Source organism: Temnothorax americanus, unplaced genomic scaffold (assembly GCF_048541705.1).
Source record: "Temnothorax americanus isolate GAGA-0224 unplaced genomic scaffold, ASM4854170v1 Scaffold32, whole genome shotgun sequence".
Lineage (NCBI taxonomy): Eukaryota > Metazoa > Arthropoda > Insecta > Hymenoptera > Formicidae > Temnothorax > Temnothorax americanus.
In genome coordinates this window covers 2,374,743-2,395,073 of record NW_027509464.1, presented here as the reverse complement: position 1 = coordinate 2,395,073, position 20,331 = coordinate 2,374,743, and the positions used below count along the sequence as shown (strand labels likewise).

General features: G+C 33.1%; 1 protein-coding gene and 1 long non-coding RNA gene across 3 annotated transcripts in view; one reads left to right on the top strand and one right to left on the bottom strand.

Moving 5' to 3' along the window:
* The window catches only part of LOC143901114 (uncharacterized), a 69,761-nt gene that overhangs the window by 30,393 nt on the left and 19,037 nt on the right, over positions 1 to 20,331 (bottom strand). The window lies entirely within an intron of this gene.
* LOC143901213 (glutamate receptor ionotropic, kainate 2-like) overlaps positions 1 to 20,331 on the top strand; it is a 61,156-nt gene that overhangs the window by 23,380 nt on the left and 17,445 nt on the right. The window contains exons 8-13 of the mRNA XM_077413308.1: positions 7,494 to 7,697; positions 8,463 to 8,666; positions 11,762 to 11,866; positions 12,401 to 12,658; positions 13,573 to 13,752; positions 14,319 to 14,456. Of these exons, the coding sequence (XP_077269434.1) occupies positions 7,494 to 7,697; positions 8,463 to 8,666; positions 11,762 to 11,866; positions 12,401 to 12,658; positions 13,573 to 13,752; positions 14,319 to 14,456 (1,089 nt within the window). The remainder of the gene's footprint in view (positions 1 to 7,493; positions 7,698 to 8,462; positions 8,667 to 11,761; positions 11,867 to 12,400; positions 12,659 to 13,572; positions 13,753 to 14,318; positions 14,457 to 20,331) is intronic.

Sequence of the window (20,331 nt, the reverse complement as noted above, 5' to 3'; positions counted from 1 at the left end):
TCCAAATTTATTATCCGTAGATAATAAATATAAACATTATAATCCGCAGATGAACAATCTGGGCAGAGAAATCTCTTCATATCTGCAGATGAGATTTATTTGAAATTCGCAAATTGGGATATTGCAAGATACAGATCTTTTAAATCCTTCCAAGGTTCTTTTACGTTGGCGTATTTGTTGAGGGAAAGCGGAAGTCGCGTTTTAATCCTAATGCGGGGAGCGGGTTTAAGGTTACTCTTATAGTTCTGCTAAAAGTAAATAAAGATTGTTTGTCCAGTTAAACTAAAGCTGAATTAAAACGTTGACTTTGTTGTTATACGAAAAAGTTGTTATACCAAGTCATACAAGTGTAAACATAATTTTTCCAATGTTGACGTGTAATGCGATTATTTTATTTCATATGAACTGAAATAAAGTTTATATTTGTAACGTAAAAACTTTTCTGATTAAAAATATGCATAATATTATAATATATTCTCGACTATATGTGCGGCAACTCCAAAGAAAAAAACCTCATATAAATTTCTTATTAAAAAATGTTCTGATAAGGTATAATTAATAATGCTGATATCTATCATGTTGGGAAATTGTTTCCAAAGAGACCAATACCTCTTGCACAGCTATTTGCTTATGCAATAATGCGTTTCACGTAAACAGCATTAACTCGAGTGCAGAGTATACACATCATATACTGTGACATTTTGATGAGAAGACGCGGTAAACTCCGGAAACATTTTCATTAGTATTACAATATTACCAAATATTAAATTTCATTAAGAAAATTAATTAAATTAACAATTATAAATAATTAAACTAATTACAATAATTTTAAATATTCTTTCACAAGGATTTTCAATTTTTTTTTTTAATCTGGCATCTTTTTCGCGGTGTCTTAAAAACAATACTTTAAATTCGATATGTTAAACTCAATGTTGAGCTAAAAAAAAAGTTACGACATTGGAACGAAAAGCATAACGTCGCACATCGTTTCGTATATAAGAATTTATAAGTTTACATAATGATGGCTTCTTGCAAATTATTCCTGCAACGTTTTCTTCTCAGCGGTATTATAGAATTTTTCTTTTTCTACGACGGTAAAGGAAATTGGAAACTCGTAGGAAAGTTCAGATCCCCGGAATAATCGAAAACGTGCAAAAATGAAAGAAGGCGATGTCGATGAGTCGTGACAATTTTTCAAAATTTTCTCACCGCACGCTCATGGGTTTTTAGTCGTATATCATCGACAATTGTCGGAGAAGAAAATGTGATATATGGCGATACGTAAGCTGTTTCTTAAGCACCGTTTCGTCCTGTGAGACAATCTTTTTATTATCCGAATGCACCGGATCTCGCTTAAATCGTACAACGTTATCAAGCAATAAAGAAATGTTCGCAGTTCTAAATAGAAGAAAAAGGAAAGAAAGAGAGAAAAAGAGAGAAAAAGAAAGAAAAAAAACTTCACCGTAAAAATTATGAAAGTTTCCGATAACTCTGCTTGCTCTATTCCTTTCACGTAGGATCCCACTCGTTCGTAAATATCAACGCTCTCTCGTCTCATAGTTGTGGTACTTTTCGAAACGTCACCGCACCGTTATCGACGTTCCTTTCATGTTAAATCCGTAATAAATAGCGTGTCGCGAAGAGATAGCATACCGCGCGCGAATATACTATCGCGGGTTGCTTCTCCGCGTACGCATTTAAATCCTACGCGACAGGAAACTAGCAGCTTCCGACGTAACCATATCCCATTAACGGAATAATCGTGTCCGCCGCTTCTGCCATTCTGTGAATAACTGTGTAAATAAATGAGCAATCCGCTAAATGATCAATGCTCACGTATTTCTAGGTAATGTTAGGCAGATAATGATCAGCTTAACATTTTAAGCCAGTATATTACCATCATAGCATTTAAATTAAACAGGAAACCGCTTGGTAGTTTTATTACAAAAAAAATTAACTTGTCAATCTAAATTTTTCATCACTAAGCAATCTTCTTTCATGCGATAAACATTTTCGTTATATGACATAATTATAATACAATGTCATTTCTCATCATAAAATGTGCTAATGTCTATATGATATTAATTGCTTTATAATTTTTACAAATTTTACACATATTTGTAGTTTATACTTAGAAACATCTACAAATCTGATACCGCTTAAGCAACCTGAGCTGGGAACTGAAAACTTGTTGCAAAAGCGACAAGATTAATGCACCCCGGGAAGTATAGGCGGTTTTTGCGGCTTAGTCTATCCAGGTACACTTCAGCACTCTAAAAGTGTGGAAACATGTGTGTGAGGCACAAAAAAAACTCGGGCAAAGTAAATGCACGTGAATAAGAAACAACCAATTGATCCAAAGTGTATAAAATAATTAACCAGCCGTTATACAGTGACCACGGTAAAAATAAAAAGCCATCTCATCCATAGAACTAATTCGCTTTATAAAAATAAAAAATATATATTACAGATTTTTTATAACTAAAATTAAAAATTTATTTTTTATTTAAATATTTTAAATATAAAAAAATCAATTTTTTATTTAATTCTGTATTTATTTCTAAAACATTATATATTTAAATAACAAAATAAAAAAGCAAGTTAAAATAATATATAGTATTTTAATTAAAAAAAACGGCAATATTATTTTAATAAAATGAAAAAGAGAGAGTTTTAATAAGATTTCTTTTATATAGTTTCAATAACTTTTTGAAGTCTTCTTGGTACATTTTCAATTAAATTTTGCAAATGTTGTCAATTATCCAAAATCGCCCACACATTTTCGATCGGGCTCAAATCTGGAGACTGCGGAGACCACTCGAGCTGTTTGATTCGACAGAAACGGAAAAAAGCTCGACTTTTCTCTGCTGTGTGTTTTGGGTCGTTATCTTGAGAGAAAATAAAATTATCTTGTAGTCCGAGTTTCAGCAAAGAACCCTCCAAATTTTCATTAATTATGTCAATATAGACATCTGCCGTCATAATCACATCAATTTTAACAAGATTTCCTATTCTTGCCCATGAGAAACATCCCCAGACAATATTTCCTCCATCATGCTTTTCTGAGTATGATGATTTTGAAGCTTTTCTCCGTGTTTTCTTCAGACTCTAATCCACTTTTCTTTTGTCCAAATAACTTGAATTTGCTCTCATCTGTCCATAGATTTTTTCTCAGAAATTTAACAAAGTTTGACATATTCGTTCTTCCAAGCAAATTGCAAACGTTTTTTTCTCATTGATAGCGCTGATAAAAGATCGCGTGCAAACCGTGCGTCACTAACAAGTCTGAGACGTACAGTGCGGTCAGAAACATTAAGATAAATGTATTCCTGAATTTCTCTGACAGTAATTTTTGGGGTTTTCTTAACTTCTTGTACTATTTTTATATCCTTCCGCTTGGATATTGCTCGTTTTCGGCCTCTTCCGATTCTATCTGCTATCGATCCAGTTGACTCGAACTTCCTTCTGATTTGTTCTATCGCTCGCCTTGCTCTACTTACTTTGTAGTTTTTATAAAACTTCAAAATAAATAATTATATATGGTTCTTGTTAAAAATAAAAACAACATTGTTTTAATATTTTTATTTTAATTATAAAGCAAAATTGATGCTTTTTAAAAAGTAATATATCATATATATATATATATAAAGCAAGACAGGATAACTCAGAAAATGGCTTTCTATTTTTGCCGATCTGCACGTAAAATGTATTTACTAAAATATGTAATACAAAACTTTAAGTAGATAAAATGTATAATTTATTGAAATATGGTTAAAATAAATATCGACAAGGTAAATATCGCTTTCAATACAATAAAATCATATTTCAATAAACAAAAAGTTCCGTTTATTTTGTGTCCTAAAATATTATATTTAAAGAATATTTTTTTTATTAATGTATTGCGTAATATCACCCCTCTTAAAACCAAAACTATATAAATATGCTTATATCAGAATTATGAATGTGCTTTTATGACTAAAGAAGGAAGAAATAACCAAAAATTAGTTTATATTATAGTTAAATTTAAGTCAGAAGTAAAAACTAAAATACCTGAAGAAAATTTAAAAAATTTTAATCTCCAAAAATTATCTGAAATTGTGCATTTATCAAATCGCACATTTAATTGGCATATCTAAGAGAGACAATATGATATTATGGCGTGACTTTTATTCCGCTTATTCCGCTTTAATTAAAATTATCAACTTATGCATATGTTATGAAATAATGTCTAAATTTTATTTAATAGCTGTCAAAAACACAATTTTAATTCAGTTTTGTGTATACGTTTTGATTTAATTTCTATAATATTAAAATTTATTTAATTTCCCGATTTAAAATATGTATGAAAATGCTGAATCGGTTATTGCAAATTATGTAAAATCTACTGTCTGGGCTATTTATTCTAGAGACATGATAATTTATTAAATTTCAACATTCTAACGATAAAATAAAATTATAATCAACAGTCGAGTTCACTAGACGTTTACCTCAACGTAACAACGATAATAATGATGCCTTATTTCTAATATGCCTTCGACATCAGTTAGATAAGATAAGCAGACGTGCAAACAACGCAACATTCTGTTACTGAACGTTAGCAAATGAATTTATGTTCGCTGCCGACGGGAATACAATTCACCATCATCGTGTACACAATGCGAGTAAGAGAGAAATGCTAGCTAGGAGTTTCCGTACATAAATACTATATGACATGAAAATACAGTGACCTTGGCGAAGTATAAGGCAGATACCTATAGCGATAAAAAATTCTGATTTTCTAAATATTATATGTTTATAATCCTTTACGAAAAAATTTCTCACATTCTCATCCGGTATAAAGTATTTAATTCTTTGGAAAAAATTGCAAGAAGTTGCAAAAAACACTTGTAGATTTAAATTTGTATATATAACAGTATAAATTGTTAAATATATAAAATTAAAGACTTAATAATTAAGATTAAAGAAATAATATTATGAAATGAAAAAAATACTGCTCCAACCAACAATTCTAAATAATCTCACAAAAGATTAATACGTTAAGATTAGAAAATTAGAAAATATACCAAGTTTTTGTATAAGTACATATACAAAATTTATAAATAAAAAAAATTTAATTTAATTAAATAAAAATTCTAAATATATATTCTTATAAATATACGTAATATACACTCTTTACATATTATATAATACTATTATACTATACTTCGGATTAAACTTAATTTTCTCCAAATTTGACTTCTGTAGATAAAGTTTCATGTTTTTTACTAATTTATTAAACAATATTTTGTTAAACAATATTTGATAAAAACAAGACAAAAATAAAAATAATATATTTAACGATGAGCAATCCCGAATATTCGACATCCGGATATTCGAATCCTTCATAAATGATTGTATCACATTTTTTAAATCTTTTTTTAAGCTACATTCGTACATCGCGACGTGCTTCCGCAAAATATCCTGAGCTGCGTATTCTGTTGTGTAAAATGCGCGCGTATGTAATGGTGTTACACGCGTGATACACCGACGCATGCATAGTGTAATTAACGTGCGTATTCGTCGAGCGAGAGCACGTCAAGTACCGCGAAAATACATGCGGCACCGCGTGCATCGCCGTGCCGGTTACTTCCGGCGCGCTTACCATTTGTTTTGCGAACATCGGCGTATTTTTGATTTTGCAAGCCGGCTCGTCGATGTTACTGCTGACGAGATATCGTGGCAGAGATTTATCGATTCGCGTGCAATCCGCAGTACCGCTGTTGACAGCCCGAAAAAAATCCTGATCATAGAATCACTGCTAAAATTCTCACGCCGACTGCCAGGTTGATGGAAGACAATTTTTCTTTTTCGAAATAATTTAACAATGCGTTTCATAAAATCATAAAGGTTGTAAAAATAAAAGGTTGTAAAATTGGAGTTAACTGCGCAAAGCGCAGACGAGCGAAAACCATCATATACTTCTGTGCGTCCGCCTTTGCCAAATCGTGTTAACAAGTGCATCAATTAATCCATAAATTCGTAAAACTTATTTGTAATCCGATTTAAATGCATTTTTCGTTACGGCTGAGATAATTCAAATAATGTAATAATTTTCTCATAGCTAAAGTGGTTTTTTTGAATTGTTAATAATATATTTTAAAAACATAGAAATATTTATTAAAATTTTTAAATAACAATCTTTAATCTGTAAGAGTTGGCTCATTATACATTCAATAATAGAGTATATTTTCAATAATCTTTTATATATATGTATGAGGTTTTTTTTTCAGAAAAATATAAAAACCTGTATGCAACAATTGAATTATTTTCCTATAGATTGGACTTTACTCCTATTGTGTGCAGTGAATTGAGCAATATACAAACGATAAAGATTCGCATAAAAATCCGACCGAATTGAGTTGAATTTTCTCAATGTATATATAGATGAGATATCAATTATTTTATCTTTTTTGCGTAATAAACTCACTCGCATTCTACACAGCTATCACCTCCGATTAAATTCAGATTACAAGTGGAATAAAACACGAGATACGTCTAAAAAGTGATATGACCACGCATATATCAGCCCGGCCATAGTATTATATTCAAAACATGTTTACAACGAGCAATGATATTTTGTTGAATAAAACCGTGAGCCATTGTGTGAGAACGTATGCTGTTAATAATCCGATCAACAGAATAATACAAACATTTAAATAAAAATTCGGAATCTTTAGACTTATATTCTGGTAGGATCAGTGGTCGAGTTTGAAAAGAAGCATTTTGGATAAATATTCCATCAACCCCGCAAACGGACACACACTAAAAAGGAAGAGATGTAAATCAAATAAACTACGCGCAAACCGCCGGTAGACCGCAAACGGTAATTAATGCGAAAAATTTCGCCGGCTGTATGCGCATCCGGAAATGTAGGCCGTCAGCAATGAATCGTGTGTACGTGTGTGCGTGTCCGTGAGCTACTGGACACGAAGGAAAAATAAATTTAACGAGAATCAAACGCGCACATGATTTAACGACCGGTAAATCCGGCTGTGTCTTGTTATTAAACAGTTATGAGTATAATGTTGCGTATAAAAATTTTATTATTTTTCGATCTTCGCGTTTTATCTACCGTCAGCTTGGGTGGCAATATCCAGTCTCGAAATATTAGATACGACTTGGAGATATTGTTATCTCTTCATGAGAGACCGCACTATTTACATAAAAACGCAATTTTTCTGACATTCCACCTATATTTAAATAGTAGAAATATAAAGCTTCGAAAAATTATACGGCTGGGCTGCATACATTTTCATGAAAACAAAAAGTTTAACCGTGCTACATTCTTGCTGTACGAAAGCTTAAATTCTACTCGTACAATATCAATAATCAAAAATATCCACAATGAAAGTGAGAGACATGTCTTCATTTATTTATTATTTATCGCGAAATTTTTTCTAATGGACAAATCTAATCGATTCGGATTTACACTTATACGAGTTTTTCTGTTGCAGGCAGGCTTACACGGACTAACCGGACATATTGAGTTCAATGAAGGAAAGAGAAATAATTTCAAGTTGGACCTCTTAAAACTGAAAAAAGAGGAGCTCGTTAAAGTCGGCGAATGGAAATCTGGGTCTGGCATTAACATCACGGACTTAGACGCCTTTTACGAGACCACGACGACCAACATTACGCTCGTGGTAATGACGAGAGAGGTAATGATACCTTATATCTAATTTAGTCACGTTTGCGACCCTCGTAGCGTTAGAATTAATCATTAAGCAAGATACGGCACGAGTATGGATCACATGGTGATATGAAAGCTGCGCTAAATGAAGTCGAGTATGCTTATTATTATATGCCGCAAAGTGTCAACATTTAAGCTAGATAACAACTTCAACGTGTATTTATAAGTGTATTTATAAGCGATCTGTAAATTGTAACAGTTTGTTAAATTATTTGATTTATATATATTTTTTTTAATATAAAGTTGATCCTAAAATAATCGCATATGATAAAAAAGATAGATGAATTTTGTTTGGTAACTTGATTAATTCTATCTTCACGATGTTTTAAAAATACAAAAAATTTGTAATTTGATTTAATGTTGCTTTATTGTTTTCGCAAAAATAAAAAAATTTAGGGGCGATTTGCAGGATTTTTAAGCAAAGAAAACAGTAAAATCACGGATTGTCGTATCAAGGAAAAATCTTAGTTGGTCGAGAGAACGTTTTATCGGCGTTATTGTGTATTCTCAGAAAAATGAAAAATTCATGGTGGCGTCGGGAAAAGGAAATGTTTGAGGGACAAGCGATCAAAGTGCTATATATTTGTATTGAATGACCGCTTCTTTCCCACCCTCTTCCTTTCATATGGCCATCTCATGTGGAAATAAGAACTTTTAAGGGTTTGCTTCTGCCCTACCCCTGTCACGATGAGCACAATTCTACGATCTATCAGTGGGATCCAATCTTCCGCAGGAAAGACCCTACGTCATGGTAAAAGAAGACAAGAATTTGACTGGTAACGCGAGATTCGAGGGCTTCTGCATCGATTTGCTCAAGTGGATCGCCGGCCAAGTCGGTTTCCAATACGCAATCAAATTGGTGCCCGATCACATGTACGGCGTGTACGATCCCGACACGAAAGAGTGGAATGGAATCGTTCGCGAACTCATGGACAAGGTAAGACAGAATGCGCAGATCCTGTTTCCCTTCCTTACGATAACTTGCGATATGATTCAATATCATAACATAAGGAATGATATAAACGTGTAACATGGCGATAACTAAGCTATAAGTAATTTGATATTAATATGCAGTGAGTTAATTAAAATTTACACACAAAAGTGTTGCGTTGTCAACGTTGTGTAAATCAGAAAAAAATTTGAATATGGTGAGATGAAAATTAATCAGGGTGTACACGAGTAACTAAAAATGTCTGCGTTTATATATATACATATAAATATGAATAAAATAGCTGTTAGTAATTCTTCATAAATTTTTTTAATTACTAGAAACAACGAATAATATAGCTGGTAAATTTCATTTTCCAAATTGTTATAGAATATTCTGAATGGCAAAAATCGCGATAGTTGTGTTAGTGAAAATATGAAAATAATGGCGTATATTAATATTGTTTTCGTTACCGAAATTAATGTAGACCGCAATGTGTTAATAGTATTGTTGAAATTACGGAAGCATATGTTATATTAAGAGAAATATCGAGATAGGAGAATAGGTACACGCGCGCGCAACCCAAGAGGCCGATTTTATATGCAAAGCAAAGTAAATTTCCACGAGCGTGTCGCAATAAATCCATCCCGCTAGGAATTTCATTACGCCTGTAGTCAGATACAAGAATTACCTAGATTAAACATCTTTCTCATGACCGAACGACGATATTTGATATTTCGATTCATAGATCAGCTCGCAGATGTTGCTCTTTATCATTTGAATTGTAAAATTGTGCAGTTATTAAAATCAAAGTTTGATATATGCGCCTCCGAGCGTCTTCTGAATTTAATCTATATGCCGCCGATCCATTATTGTCTGCATGATCGAGTAGGCGCGCACGCAATGTTCGCATAATTTCCACAACAAATTAAAATTTCATTAATCGTTGCAATAACACAATTATTAAATTGGAACACGCGATGTGTGTGATCAAATTAGCAATGCATTAATATTTCAATAGTTCAATACACGCTTTTTAGTCAGTTAAAAAAATATTCAAGATAACAGAAATGTGTTACATCTATAATCAAATTTCATTCGATGTTTAGTCCTATTGGGACAATAAAGTAACGCCAGTGATGCAAGTTTGCAACTAAATTGTCAGTATAAAGCTCACAAATATTTTGACTTATAAAATATTATTAACTTTACATTATTATTTAATAATGTTTGCGTGAAGAAAATTTACTCTTATAATTTGCTATAATTTGTTATAATTATAAAAATATAATTAATAATCATTATTTCATTACTCTTATTTTCCTTTTTTTAACAAAAAATCTATTAACAATTGAAATAAAGAAGATTTAGAATAAATGATCCCGATGCTTTTTCAATACCTATCAACACTTTCTTCGAATTTTGATTATAATTCTGACCTTATTCTTGCACTTGTATATATCAATATATTCAGAGGAAAGTAAGTGTTGTCTGTTCGTTACCGAGGAAAAATAATTCTCTATTCGCACTGTTTCTTTGCGATTTAAGTAGCCAGTAGCAGGGAGAGAATACATGCTGATACACATGCAAATCTTCAACGAAAAAATGGAGAACATTAACAGTAAACGTAATGCGTCAGGAAGCGGAAATTTCTAAAAAGAGAGTCTTTATTAGATTTAAAGTTTTATCCTCGGAACGAGATAAAAACGCAACTGCGCGATATACAAAGAAATGGACGTACGCGAAAAAAACGCCTATTATTCGTGAAAAAATCGCGCATACAAGCTATATGCAAAAGTATTATTAGCGTAAAAATAAATCGTCCGGATTTGGTTTTGTAGTTCTAAAAATATTGATTTTTTGACAATAGTACGATTCAAGCTTGATACATAGACACAATGTAATATTATACTAAAAAAAGAATCCATTAACGGCCAGATAAAAATTTAATATTTGCATTAACATTTTATTCGTGCACAAAACATAAATGGATGTAGTTAATACGCATATATTTTACAAATATTCAGCCGTTTTCCGAAGCATATTACTGTTCGTGTGCAAGATTATTTGATACATGTGTGCGATTGCTGCGAATATACGATTCGTTGAATATATTTTGTCATATATACATACATATAATATACGCGCTTCTCTGTCCGAGATAATGCTTTGCTTTCATTCAACAAATAATTCAAGCATTTGTTGCTGATAATGTCAGTACATAACATTTACGGAATTGTTTTCGGACATTCTTATGACCAACTTTATTGGGTGTAATATACGTGATATCACTTAGCCTTTTTTTAACCATATCTATATATTTTGCTATTGCAAGATCCATTATGTAATTCTATTACGTAAAATTTTGTAAAACACTGCACACAACAAGGAAAGAGCGACAGAGAAAGAAAGAAAAATAATTTAATATTATAACTTTAGCTTTCTCGAAAAAAATATTTGTCGTGGAAAAATCACACAATTCGCGCAACTCGCGTTAATTTGAAACGTTTGAAACACAAGATCCAAATAGAGACGAAAAAAAACGTGCACCTCACAAAATTCGCAACTTCTTCTTTCTAGCGTACTCTGAATAGCGAAGATCAGCGGTTTATAAAACATGCAAAGCAATCTACCTCTTGTGAAAAGGGATGACGCCTTAACCTGGAAACCTACGAAACCGTAGGTGGATATTTTAAAACGGAAGATGACACGAATGATGTTTCATAGTTCGCGATTCTCGCACATAACTCACGCCGCGCTCATAAAAAATCCATTCACTATTTCACAAGATAAATATGCAACGAAGGTTTATCAGTAATTTAATGCTCTCATTCACAATGCACTTATGTATTATAAAAAATACATTTGCTCGGTATAAAAGTTCGGTGATATGCCTTGATTCATTTTTATCTGTCCAAGAGAAAGCATCTATATATATAATACGAACGATTTAGATATCTTTCTTAATAAAAGCTTTTTGTGCGATATATTAATTCCTACTGTTTCCCGCATTATAATCATCTTTGTTTTTATATAGCTTCAACTTCAACTTTATCAAGGAAATTAAATTTCTTTAATTCTCTTGGATACTGTAATTCTTTCAGAGAGCGGATCTAGCGGTTGCCTCCATGACAATTAATTATGCCAGGGAAAGCGTAATAGACTTCACAAAGCCGTTTATGAATCTCGGAATTGGAATCTTGTTTAAGGTGAGTTAACACTGTGCATCAACCGTAATTTTCTTTTTAATTACATGTGCATGCGACACGATGATTACCATCTATTACCTTTTCATCAATATATATATACGTGTCTATGTCTCTAATATTTAACTCTTGATTATATTTCAGTTTATGCATTGCATTAACATAAATTAACAAAAGTGATTTTCATACGAGCATGTCATTATAACCTATTGAATAATGAGGAACGTAAATAGATGCTTTAATTAGTCTACGGTAATATCAATATACGCAAGATGCATTTGTATAATTCAACGTAATTTTAATTCGTTTATTTAAATGCGAGAAAGAAATTAATTCGTCAAATAATCTGCACCGCGCGAATTCTCTTTCTTCAACGAATATTCGTGAAGAGAGCCTTTGAATGCCTCAGGATCACCGGTGAAGGTTGACTCGTGTCGGCCCGCAGCGTCGTGCCGCTCTGTGCCGCGTCGAGTCGCGTCGCGTCGCACCACGAAACGGGATCCGTTTTAATTAAAATCGTAGCGTGACGTAATTTAGGTGCCGTCCAGTCAGCCGACACGGCTTTTTTCCTTCATGAATCCGCTGGCGGTCGAGATCTGGCTCTACGTGCTCGCCGCCTACATGCTCGTGAGCTTCACCCTTTTCGTGATGGCGCGCTTCAGCCCGTACGAGTGGAACAATCCGCATCCGTGTCTGGCCGAGAGCGACGTGGTCGAAAACCAGTTTACCGTCAGCAACAGTTTCTGGTTCATCACCGGCACCTTCCTCAGGCAGGGCAGCGGGCTCAACCCTAAGGTACACTCAACGAGGTGCTCCACCATTGGACTACTTCTACCGTTTTCCTTCGCGTACTCATCGACTACACCGTTCACCGTCGGGACATCTCTCATCCGACATGCTCGCCAGTTTCTCTCACTCCCGAGCGTTATACGGAACCCCGTTCACGAGGCAGCCCGCACATAAATCCATCATCTCGCCGGAGTGCAAACAGTAGATGTCTGTTTGCAGAGTGCACGTCAATTCGTTTATATCTGTTTATGTTACAAATCATATATTTGCAATATTACAGGAATGCTTATTGCTAAAGCTGCGGGCAAAACGATCGAGGAAAATCTTGAAGCAATATTGTTACAATAATATTGTAAAATCTTTTATAAAGGATGTCGCGCTCTCTCTCCACTTCGCTTTCGAAACTAAAGAAGATCAGAACGTGTTCATCTTCTTCGTAAACAGATTAAAGACGTTTAAATTTTTCAAGTAGATTATTTAGAATAGGCTATTGTTTGTTTTCTTTATCGTGGCAATGAATTGTTCGTCTTAAAATCCAATCTCAATTACCTTCCACGGCGTTAACGATCTCTCGTTAAAAAATAAAGCAGTACGTACGGCGATTGCACTCAGAGTGCACCGCTATTGTGTTCCGCTCGACGCGCCAGAGAATAAATACGTTCCCGTAATTCCGTCAAAATAAAAAATCGTTTTTCGAGCCATTTGAGAGACTGGATATTGTGCAAGAAAACGGCGCGAGAGTTGTAAGCGGCTCGCAATTTTGAATTATTTTTCAGCAAGGAACTATACATGACAATTGGACGTGAACGGGCGCGTCATTGCATTTCACGAAATTACATCGTAATCTCGTCTTCGATATCGAATCAAGGTCGTTCAAGTCAATTCTCGAACATTAGTAATGATAAACGTCAATGCTTCAGGTGACCAAACGCACGCCACCGCGGCTCTTCTCGTTCATGACTCCCCTCGCCGTGGAGATCTGGTTGTCCTTGCTAGGCGCTTACGTGGTGGTTTCCTTAACGATGTGGATAGTGGCAAGATTCTCGCCCTACGAGTGGGTAGAGCCACCCCCCTGCCCAAGCTGCAAATGCCCTTTGCAGGTAGGCTCACGTCGAGTGGTGCATGTGAAAAAAAATCAATCGATCAATTATATTTAAATTACAAAGCACAGAGGATTCTTTTAAATATTATCTGTATTTTAACTATAATTTAACTGGCTAAAATAACTAGCTAAAATACTTCTAAAATACATACTTCAGTAATTGATTTAAAAAATCCATAATACTTCGTAATTTTTGTAACCGAACCTTATTCTTGCGACTTTGTAAGATATAAAATATTATTAGACGAATAAAAAACGATTAATTAATATATGTGCAACAACGTATATTTTAATGTAACATTTTTCTTTGCTAAGAAAGTAGATAACGTACTTTATGCAAAGAAAAAATTTTGTTTTCTGAAAAGGTGCTATTTACGTAAAAATTCAAAGTTATTTTGCACCTTTATTTTCAGTCTTTTATAACATGACCAACGTCTGCATACAATAGTATAGAACAATATATAAAAAGTATGTAATGTACAGAAAGCTGTAAGTTAACTACAACTAGTGTAATTATTTTTAAAACTGCACCACTCGACGGGGGGGTCATCGCATTGTCATCAGGGCAGTCACATGAGCGCCTTGGATCCGGACAGCGACGACATTCCTCTACTGACAACAGTCAACGAGTTCAGCCTGGCCAACAGTTTTTGGTTTACGGTCGGCACACTAATGCAACAGGGCAGCGACCTCAACCCTAAGGTAAACGTGCCACCACAGAGAGTCAAACGCGTCCCAAGAAACAACATTCCTTTTTTTATCAATAAACATGTATGTAATTACCTTCCTCGGCAGTAGCCTACTTGTCGGACTTCCAGACATTCGTATCGGGAAACGATTAACTTTTGCGGCACTAATTAAAGAGAACCACGTGATTTAAACACGAATAAGTTTTAAACATTCTTTTGAAAATTTTTGCGGCACCAAAACACTCGTTTAAGTAGGACTGGAGAGTGATAAATTACTTCACTACGATTCCCTCAGATCTCAATCAAAACATAAAGTAAAATAGGTCATTTCTGTACCGTACTCCTATTACATGTATAGAAATGTTGATCCAGAAACTTTTACGACACTTCACAGAAATTTTACTTTTATGAAAATCTATAAAGATATGACATATATTAAGAAACTGTATTTGCTATAAATGTTTAACAAAGAAATCGGATATAAAGTTTGTCAAGAAAGTATATAGTTTATATAATAAAACTGCATAGAGTTTTTTGTATAATATTTAATATAAATCATATAATCATATTCTTCTTTTCTCTTTCTTGGATTAATTTCTGACCGCATTAGCAGTCAAAGAAAAACCACTAGATTTAGTTACAAAATAATTACAACGCACCAAATCCTTCTTTCGCGTTATCGGTCTGTTTCTTTTTTTGCTTCTACATTTACGTCTAGAGAAAGCAGTTTTCTTTCCACACTTGAAAATTACTCGCTATATTCAGTCACGTACTAACATGCCTCGAAAAAAGTAAGAGAAAACTATTAGATTTGGGAATATCTTGCAGAAAATAAAAAAAATATATAAATCGATAAAACCAAGAGCAATTTGTCTTGGGATCTCTCAAGTAATCCAATTTAAACACGTATTTTCTACTTTTTTACAAGTGTATATTAATCTTTCTACGTTGACTCCAAATATATCTCTTTAATTTATGCCCGATCTACAATAGCTGTAGTAAGCTGTAGTAAGACTCAAGATGTAAGAAATTGACCAATCACAGTCGATTATTCTCCTCACATTGGCCTGTAATTGGTCAATTTCTTACAGCTTGAGGCTTACTACAGCTATTGTAGATCGGGCATTAATGTAAACAAAAGAATTGAAAATTGATCTATATTTTAGAAAATATATGTGTGGGAAAGAAAATGTGTATGTACATCTTGCTTTTAAAAAATTCTTGCTGTTGTTGAAATAAGTTTTTTAGACAAATTTAACGCAAATTTATGTCTGTTCCATATAAAATGCCGCAAATCTCATTTAAACGTACAATTTTTAAGTGGTTTTACTTGTATGAATCGTGAAATTCAACGCGTATTTCAAGAAGAAAAGCAAATAAATGTCAAACGCACAAAGGCACTATATGAGTATATGCCATAACAGTGATGTTAAATAAATAGCATCGAATAAAACTAAAAGAAACTTTGAATACAAGAAATGCAAAATGCATACAACAATTGTAATTTTACGCGATATTATTTATAAGCATAATAAGGAAACATATATGCAACATAATTATAGCAAAAGAAAAAATGATTATATTCCGTGCAATGATAAATACACGGATTACAGTTATTCCTGATATACAAGGTGCACCATTTACAGATTGTAACAGTACAATCGCTTATTCTGGATATTAATTATAGAGTAACTTATGCTGAATATTAATTATAAAGTAACTTTGAGATCATTTATATAAAACTTTTCTATTCAACGACAAAATAATTAATGCCTGCCATATTATCTCAAATGATATAAAGTTAAAGATCAATAAATATGAATAGATAGATTATAAGAATGCCGATAAAATTAACGCTTTACAAGAATTAAAGAATAAATAGCAATTAACTTATTATTAGCGCGTTTTTGCTTTATGGCAAATATTTCTTAATACGATGGGAATAAGATAAAAATGTCAGCAATACAGAATAGTGCGCAATTGGCTTTCAGTTGTCGTGTAATACGTGCAGTATTGTATAGTTTCGTCAATCGCGAGAAAAGTATCCGCGAGATATGAACTGGGACAGCACTGGCATTGCTATCATGGACAATGGAAGAATTCGGAGTGAAAGGAGCTGCGTCATTATTCGCGCCATACCTTTCTTTTTCGTGCTATACTTACAAAGATTAAAAAACGAAATGGACCTTGCACACGTAAAGCTTTTCTCTTGAAATTTTATTTAATTTCATCTACGACCCAACGACCTTTAGTTGCATTATACGAATGTTTGAAAATTTGCTAAGCAATATAACTTATCAAGTTCTGTAATAATGAAAAACTAATTTTTGTGTAAGATACATAGTTAATTCTAAAGATAATAACAAGTCGGTAAACACAAACCATAATCATATAAATCATTAAATGAGTATCATCAATTCTAATCAAGCTTTATTTTTTGTCACTGAGAATGAAACTTAAAAGACAAGCACACTAATTTACAAAATTATTATATAATCCATAACAACGAATATCAAGAAGTTAATCAGAAAACGAATATCAGCCCTGCATGCACATATAAGTCAAACACTTTTTAATTTCTTGTGTCCATATGTTATAGCAATTTTTTATTAGTTTCATAATTATACCTAAAATGTCGAATATCTCATTTTTATTACAATATTGTTAAATTAGTTTTTCATTTTCTGGCTAGTTTATTAGTTTTTCACATATTCCATTGTTTTATATTACACAATATTATTTTGTATAATAGTTTATATATTTGCAATTAAGGCGTATAATATATGTGTATATTGACACGATACATTGAAATAATTTTCCTCCGTATTTTTAATACCAAGGTACATAACACTTTGTAAAAATAATCGATCAAATTCGTTGAGATTTCGGTTCCTCGAGCTAATGTCACAATGGATTAAGAAGCAATAATTTTTGTATGCAAGAAGCGTGATATAAAAGTAGCTTCTAGTAAATTCTCAATAAGTTCAACGTTCAATTCTTCACTTTTACGCGACTGACTTCTGCGGAAATTCTTCATGCAGCTTTCAACGGTGTTTTCCAAGTTTCTTGCTCCATATTTCACGTCACATAAAAGCAAGAAAGTGTTACTAAAAAACAGAGAGAACTAGTAGAAAGAACATTTTGAATCTGTTAAAATTCTTTCTCTCTATTATTATATAAAGTCTAATAAAACATTTAAGACAATAAATTGCAAAAAAAATTCCTATTTGCTTGCAAATAAATTACGACTGATATTTTACTAATTATCTTACAGACATATAGATATCTATATATATACTATATTATACAATGTGTGTTAATCATTGCAGTTGTGCTTTTATGGTAGTTTCGTAAAAAATAGATATTGCATTGAGATATTTTATCTGCGCTAAAAGCTAATTGCTGCTTTTAAAAATTTCCTGGAAATACAGCAGCGTCTTACGCGATCATCTGTTGTAGAGCATGGAATTTCGCGAGGTTTCACGGTGAGATTCGAGCTGGTATTGTTTCCCTGACAATGCTAACAGCAGTATAGAAAGCAGGTTTTGTTTACACTAAGCGACGATGCTCGTGAAAACAATTACATGTCTTCAGCGTATCTCGCCTGAGAATGTTCGCCGTGATATCTCACGAATTTCCGCGTCCTCGCCGCCTTATCCGTTTCTATTACACTGACAAAAGTAATTACTAGAGTACAAGCTATATACACATTGTATATTGTATTTAATATACCTGTTGCGATATTACCCGACGTAAACTGCTGAAAATTTAGATAAATAACTTGAAATGCACATTGAGATGTATTATTTAACCAAACAAACAATTAGTTTCCTGAATTATATATTCCTGTATAAAAGTACCAAATATTTAAAATGACGTACATTACATAAATAGGAAAAATAGCTAAATGTGCGGCTTAATGACATTAACTTTGACATGAATAATAACTTCATTAGCAGGACATTATTTTGCAGCATATATACGTTCGTTTATCATTTCGTTATATCTCATCGCGACATAAACTCATCTAAACTTACAAATCATGACATATGCACCATTATTTAATATGTACCAAACACGAGATTTTTCGCTCATTTGCCACGACGCGACGTATAAATTTTAAAATATATTCCTGTTTCAAACAAAAAGCAAATAAAATAATATCATTTTAAAGATGCGGAAATATATGTATAAAGCTAGATTTTCAGACCGAGCAAACGAGCACGGATAAGTACGAATGAACTTGCTTCGACGAGTGCAAATGGCATCGTGAGTATTGAATTATTCATGTTTGTTCGCGCTCGTTTGCTTGATCTGTAGATCCGGCTTAAAATAATGCTAAATAAGTGCGACTTTAGATCTACTCTTGATAGATTTCCCGTTTCAATTTCCTACTGTATAATATAGTAACATTGTAGTATATACTATACGCTTATTAGCAAATATTTAAATAAAGCTTATGTTGTTATATGTATATTGTATACGCTTATATACACATAAATTTTGTAAATATATTCATTCAACAAATATCACTAAATAAAAGAAAATCATAACTTTAAATGTGAATTAAACATCTAGGAGAGTAGAATCTCATATGAAAACGTAAATATCTATGATACATCATGTGATGCCAATTGACTCTGGTGGCACGTATGTACATGCGGGGTTGTCGTTGCGACTGTCTCGAGTGTCGGCAAATTATGCTTCATATCAGCCAGATGCGCCGGATACTGGAGAATCGCGGTTGAGCATTCAGAGCGAGAGAGAATGTAATATTGCAAATAATAATATATGTTTTACGTTTTAAATGTCTTCGCGTATGGGCATAAATATATGCGCGTAGACATGTGCACGTAATTATATGCGCGCACGATAAAATTTCTCCCATTGATATAGATAATTACTATAATAAGCGACTCGCTCGAATACATCGTTCCTAAATAAAGAGCTATTCCACACAAACAAAACAGATATTATATTCAACGTATAATTTAAATACAACATCCCGAATACGCGGATTATACCGTGCAAACTTTTTCGCAGAATATTACCGCGCGGTAGAATTAAAACCGTTCTCTCAATTTCCGAGCGGCATGCGCCGCGTAATACGGGAATGAGAGAATCATTCATGGGTGTTCTACATTCGACGATCGTATCCGTGATCGTCGGCCTCGCCATTAATGGATCGAAATATCCCAGCAGCGAATTCTAAATGAGATCTCGTATTGCATTCTTCGACTGCTGTGAGGAATTTTTCGTCGAAATTGCACTTTAAATCGACCTTGTCACCCCGATATGTTCTGATGCGTTTTCGATCGATCCTCGATTCTCCTTACGGTCCTTCGTAACAGAGGCGAAAAGTATCTGCCCCGTAGTGCAAATATATCAAGTGATTTATACATTTTATACATTTGAGAGAGCCTACTAAAATTTTTAACGGATATTTCTTTCATGCATCTACAACAATTTAATTTCGGTACTATTGATACTTGATTGAGACTTGAGCTAAACAATCTCCGTTGCCTGGAGAGCACAAGAAAATACATTATATCGATATCACCTGATGATTGTTCGAAAACGCATGAAATTGTATATTAATACTGTTACAGAAAATTTATTTCCCACGTCCCTACAGAAAGTTAAAGAGACTATTAAAATTAATCAATACTTTAATTTGGAAATAAATTCACACACGCGCAATATATATTCGTGAGAATTTATGATTACTTATATCTCTAAACTTCTCAATCGCGAATAACAAATTAACGTTTTAATGTAGAAAGGAATAATAAATATGGACTATAAATTAATAACATTTGCAAAGCGGAATTTAATTTGTTGTTAATTAATTTCCAGATAATTCAAATATCGTCGAATTAGAATACCCA